The 6,354-nt window shown below is 32.2% G+C and overlaps 1 protein-coding gene across 3 annotated transcripts; it reads left to right on the plus strand.

Moving 5' to 3' along the window:
- Positions 1–2,901: 2,901 nt before the first annotated feature.
- On the plus strand, positions 2,902–6,354 carry LOC111306099 (heat stress transcription factor A-7a-like). Of its 3 annotated transcripts, none has more exons than XM_089750588.1 (4): positions 2,924–3,610; positions 4,485–5,354; positions 5,469–5,673; positions 5,789–6,354. In XM_089750588.1, the coding sequence occupies exons 1-2, from the start codon at positions 3,305–3,307 to the stop codon at positions 5,265–5,267; spliced, it is 1,089 nt and encodes a 362-aa protein (XP_089606714.1). In that variant the 5' UTR covers positions 2,924–3,304; the 3' UTR covers positions 5,268–5,354; positions 5,469–5,673; positions 5,789–6,354. The 3 variants fall into 3 exon arrangements, with proteins under 3 accessions (XP_022759739.2, XP_089606714.1, XP_089606713.1); XM_089750587.1 differs by having other exon boundaries at positions 2,925–3,610; positions 4,485–5,673; positions 5,789–5,882; positions 6,027–6,354; XM_022904004.2 differs by having other exon boundaries at positions 2,902–3,610; positions 4,485–5,673.

A 6,354-nucleotide genomic window follows, 5' to 3' on the forward strand; every position in this document is an offset into this window, starting at 1 on the left:
ATGATAGTACATATTCACTTACTATTCTCTTAAATCTATTCCATTAAGTGATCCAAATTTGCCTTTGAACGTGAGGAGGCAATCAAAAGATAAATATAAAACAAAAAACTATGTAGTTCTTCTCCTGATATGCTTATTATTTAGATTTGTTGATAGATTTAATAATTTATATATGACACAAAAAATAATATTAAAAAATATAAAATAAAATAATTTAAAATTTATATAAATTTAATAAAAATAAAAAATATATTTTATATTTAATGTATCAATTTGAATTTAATAAATAATTTTTTATATTTTATATTTTTTTAATACAATACAAAACATGAAATATCATATTTACGAACGAAGAATATTGTCCTTTTTTATATTTAACTACTAAAGCCTAAAAGTAAAGACCTCGAGGCTTGTGTAACTGGGAAGCGGAAAACAAAAACAATTCTCCTACCGACAGTCCTGCGTTCCATAGGAGCTACCTATTAGAATCTGCCACATAATTCTAAATCGGATTATCATCAACTTAAATTTTGCTTTTTCAGATCCATTAGTCAGCATTTGCAACTTCTCTTCATCCGACCAGAAGGGACTTAGACGCAAATAAAATAAAATGTATTATGAAGAAGTTGCTAGCTATAATTCGCTGGACAATAATTTTTTGCTCGATATAAAATTAGCATTTGAATTACACCCAAAAAATTTTAAAAAATAAAGTTATTAATCTCTATACCTATATTATCTTACAAAATGTTATGTTTTTATCCATAACAATCTAGAAAGTTCGACATAAAAAATAAATATTTGAAGTGCCACGATCCTTAGTTGGCATGAGCGAGGTTCATCTGTGCGGTCTTTTCGGATATACCAATAAGATTATATAATTAATCTCGAAACTCATAAAATAATGAAATATTGGTCTTGGTTTTTGCCTTAAAAAAGGAAGAGTTACCCACTTGTTTTGCTGGTGAGAGACCACTTGTCGCCTTGCTCATAGTCGAGGAACATGACACGTGTCATGTTTGTACTGACCACCGTGTCCAGCGTATCTTGTCTTCACATATTTAAGCCTGTCACTATCTCTTTCTCGTATTGTTCCTACCTCGTAAAAGTAATACTGTCAAGCAAATTTTTTGCGCAACAAGAACAATATGTATATCTATTTTTAATAATTACTAAGATTCAACACATATTAATGCACTAATGAATAACCCCATGTTATATTCATTTACTGATTAAAATAATAAATGTAAATTTTGACGTATTTATTAATAATTGTGTGATTTATTTATAAATTTTAAATTTTAATAATTATAATCTACCGTATATCTATTTTTAATTTTAAAGATTTTTTGATTGAAATGGTTTATTTTTAAATTCATTTATGATTGAAACGGTTTCTCTAAATGATAATATTTTTTTATTTTTTTTTCTTTATTTTTAATGTTGTAATTTGTTATATATCTATATAAATTCATTTGCATGCAAGTTTATATTATTATTAATTAATAATTTTTATTTTAAATTATACTGTATATCTATGAATTTGGTTTTAATAAATTTATGCTATTTATGAATTCAATTAATTATGAATAAATATATTTTATATTCTGTATCATTTAAAGTTTAAGGTTGGATTCATATGATCATATCTATTATTAAGTAATATAAAAATCATAAATCTTATCCAAATTCCCTAAATTAAACTATTTATGAATTTAACCATCCATGAACATATATAAAATTCATAAAACCAATTAATTATAGGTGAATGTACTTAACTATTTGTGAATTTAAATATTTATAAATCTATGATATTCATGAACTCAATTAATTATAGATGACTATAATTGGTGTTTTGTATCATTTAAATTTTAAATATAGATTTTTATTTACTATTAAATAGTATAAATAATTATGAATCAAATCAAAATTATATAAATTTAACTATTCATAAAATTACATATTCATGAACTTAATTAATTATGAATGATTACTTAAATTTTAATGTTTAAATTTAATATATCTATTAAATAATATAAGTAAGGATTAATAAAACTAAGACATTAAAAAAAAAAAATGCCCCCAGTGATGCAGGGAAAACAATCTAATTCAATGCTAAAAAAAGAAAAAAGTTGTAAGGAGTGTAAAAAGTAAATCCTTCCAGAACCTGGATATAACTAATTTGACCTTTGCTCTGTTTGTTTTTAAAGAAATAATCACCGCAACCACATATTTTCCCACAATTTCTTTAGTCAATAGTATAAATATATTTTTTCAACTTGGGATATAGATAAAATATTTATAGAGACCAAAAAGAGCAAGGAAAAGTGAAAGTTGAATTCCATTAATTATCGTTTCATTTACCAATGATATTAGTTACACCCTACCAACCAACACACATCCATACACAGAAGAAAAAAAAAAACCTATATTTTCCTTTAAATCAAAAAGGTCCAAATCAGTAGAATCTTCCATAATTTGTGAGATTTTTTCAATTGAATGGGGCCCAATTATAATTTGGAAATGGGATCAATTGTTCATTTCAACCAATTAAAATTTAGATTAGGATTACGTAGGAATCCATGGGTCCCACACACATACCTCCATCACTCCCTCCTTACCCTTTAAGTTCCAGAACTTTCTAAGGACCACACACGATGTCTCTTTGCCTCGCCCAATGAAGAAAGAGCTACACACCTGCAAAATACAAAAAAAAAAAAAAAGGTTTCTTTATTTATTTTTAAATAGAAAAGTTTTTTCTTATTATAATTATAATTTCACTAAAACAAAAATATAACATAAAATCAATAAAATAACTATTTCCATTTTAGAGCTCCAGAACTTTCTAAATGAATTTTATAATATATTATATCTGTAGTTGATCCCTTTACACACTGCTTTCGTGGCTTCTTTATGTGCGGGCCTGACAAATATAACAAATTCTACTATAACGGCAGATAACTAACCTTCCCAAAGAAGAAAACACCCCAGCACAAAAAAAAAAAATAAAACTTTCCGTTCAGTTTCTATTTATAATGGTGCTGATTCTCTTTGGATTCAGCCTCAATTTTGTTTTCCTTTATTACTAGATTTTTTACATATTTGAAACTTTAGCTTGGAGTGAATGAAGCGTGCCCTGATTTGAAATTCCTCGTTTCCTTCCTTTTCTGCATTTGATCAAAACAAATCTTCAGCAATAAACTTAGGACTAGGAACCGTCAAAGAAAGAAATTGAATTAAATAAAGAATCAAATTAAATCATTTTCGTATCCTAGAAGAGAAAATCTAGCAGAGTTTTTGAACCATGAATCCATATTTTCCGGTGAAGGAAGAGTACCCGAGTTCCAGTTATTCACAGTCCGACGACGTCCCGTCAGTGGTGATGGCGCCGCCGCAACCGATGGAGGGTCTCCATGATTCAGGGCCTCCACCATTCCTTGCTAAGACCTTTGACATGGTGGATGACCCTAGTACTAACCACATAATTTCTTGGAGCAGAGGAGGCAGCAGCTTTGTTGTATGGGATCCTCACTCTTTCTCCACTAATCTCCTCCCTAGATATTTCAAGCACAATAATTTCTCTAGTTTTGTTAGGCAACTCAATACTTATGTAAGTGTTCTTATCCCTTAATTTCTGTTTCCCGTTTTTATTTTTCTTCAAATATTACAACATTTCATAAAGAAGAAGATACGGGTGCTTTAAAATTCTGGTTATGATTTTGGGTAAAATGTATTTTTTGATGTTCTTCTGGGTTTCTTTTAATTTCCCCTGTTTCAGCTTTTTCTCATTATTTTCTTTGCAAGTTTACTCCATAACTGCTCTGGGATGAAAGTCTATATTCAGTTCAAGTTTAGGAGCAATAATTGGTTGTTTACTTGTTTTATATTGGTTTTCGCAAATTGTCAATTATCTTATATCTCTGTGTTCATTGGATGCTAAGGATTTCCTCTTATTGTATATTGAGAAATGCCCTCATAAGTCATAACGTATTTTTTGATTGATGCTTGAGATAATTCTTGGAAGTTCTGGAATCTCACATGACTTACAGATAAAAAGCTGATAAATCCATTCAAGTTTTTTTTTATTCCGTTTTGGTAGGATGTTCTTTGAAGCACTTTTCAGGGTTTTCCTCTCCATTATTTTCTGCATTTTAACTTTTGAGCAATCAGTAGGTAGAAGCTTGGTCTCACTTGGTTTTTTATTGTTGTTTTTTCACCCCAGTGGTTCTATCTGGAAGTAGGACCTTAATTATTTTTGGGCGGCAAGGCTCAGCAATAAAATATTACTTATTCAGTATTTTGTCTGCATACTCTATGGTCAAGTGCTTGAGTTGTTTAATTAGTCTGTCTCCGTCATCAATGAAATTAAAAATAAATTATTAGTCTGTCTCAAGTTTTTGGTTGGTTATTGTGTGATTTCATTTAGCCTGAAATTTTGATAGTTGATAAATGCTACTGATTATGGAATTTTCAATTTCCTGTAGGGGTTTAGAAAGATTGATCCAGACAAATGGGAGTTTGCCAACGAGGGGTTTCTCAGGGGCCAGAAGCATCTTCTGAAGAGCATTAGGAGAAGAAAGACCGCATCTCAGACCCCACCATCTCAACAAGCTCTTGGTCCTTGTGTTGAAGTCGGGAGGTTTGGCCTAGATGGAGAAGTTGATCGTTTGAGGCGTGACAAGCAGGTTCTAATGATGGAATTGGTGAAACTAAGACAGCAGCAACAGAACACTCGAGCCTATCTTCAGGCAATGGAAGAAAGGCTGCAAGGCATAGAAAAGAAGCAGCAGCAAATGATGTCTTTCTTGGCTAGAGCAATGCAGAATCCAGCTTTTCTCCAGCAGCTAATGCAACAAAAGGAGAAAAGAAAGGAGATTGAAGAAGCCATGTCTAAGAAAAGGAGGCGGCCAATTGATCGACGACCTGGTGCTGTGGATGTAGGTGAATCAAGCCGAGGGAGCGAGGGAACGGATCCTGTTAAAACTGAACCTTTAGAATTTGGAGATAATGGATACCAAGTAACAGAGTTGGAAGCACTTGCACTGGAAATGCAAGGTTTTGGTAGGTCAAGAAGGGAACAAGAGGAAACACATGAGCTCGAACATGGAGAGAATCATGACAAAGAACTTGATGAAGGATTTTGGGAAGAACTATTGAATGAGAGATTTGAAGGAGAGTTAGATATACCAGAAACTGAAGCAGGAGAAGATGAAGATGTCAATGTATTGGCTGACCGGTTGGGTTATTTGGTTTCAAGTCCAAAGTAGAGAAAGTGAACATCTAGATTCTATAGCATAGCTACTTGTGAGAACCAGTTCGGCATTCCCTCGGTGACAATTTCTCTTCGGGGGAAGGTCTTACACCCAGCACGTTTTGTAGCTTTAGTTTAATATTTCTGCAAATGGGCTCTCAAAAAAGGGATAGGCCATGATCTTCACATTGTTTTGATACTTTCTTGTTATTGGCAGGATAGGGGGAACTACATACCAAGAACTGTATTCGAGGAAAATGCTCTCTCTCTTGTTACCGGTGTTTCTAACCCTGTTTTCTTCATCTACCATTCCATTTTTTTTCCCTTTTGTATATCCTTTGCCTCTTATCTTTCTCTATCCTTGGTTAGGTTGCAGCTGTAGATCAGAATCCGTGGTAGTCACCGTCATGACTTGTTTCGAGGTTCTTGCTTCTTTTTTTTGCATCCCTAAATAACCCATTGTACCATGCACAATGCATTTAATTCACTTATTGGCTGCCATTTTGTAATCCTTTTCTTGGCCTTAAATGAGTGTAGATTGTTCTGAAGCTGTTGAAAATCGACAAGATGTAGCTGCAAGTTGCAAGAAAGCACAACTAAAGATGTTTCTATTGGATCCAATGATCACTTGGTAGCTTCTAACTTTTTTGTCGGTTTAGTTTTTTCCTGTATTTAAGTTTGTCTCTCTCTTTCTTGTGAGACAGTAGTAAATATTAAAGAGCCGTGTGGTCGGTGATAATGAACAATCATGAAGTATCACATTTGTACCATGTAGAGATATTTTCACGGCCGTGGCAATTGGATTCTCATTGGTCGCTTTCAAATCTTTCACCAATTGCAGAGCTCTCAACTGGTTATGTACCAATCTGCAAAACCAAACAAATGGTTTCGTTGCTTGTTTTTTGATGATTTTGCTTTCATTGTTGTCCTCCAGATGATGAATTCAAGAATTCCCTGATAAGCACTAGAGATTTTTTTTTCATCTTTTGTTTGCTGTCTATTTCTTCTGAAGTTGAGATTTGCAGAGTGAACTGGACGGGCTTGGTTTCATCGGAGGCTATGAACATGATTGTGTACTAAAAAATAACATTCATAGTTGTCAA

The sequence above is a fragment of the Durio zibethinus genome, chromosome 21 (assembly GCF_047325235.1).
Source record: "Durio zibethinus cultivar Kanyao isolate XHJ-2024 chromosome 21, ASM4732523v1, whole genome shotgun sequence".
Classification (NCBI taxonomy): domain Eukaryota; kingdom Viridiplantae; phylum Streptophyta; class Magnoliopsida; order Malvales; family Malvaceae; genus Durio; species Durio zibethinus.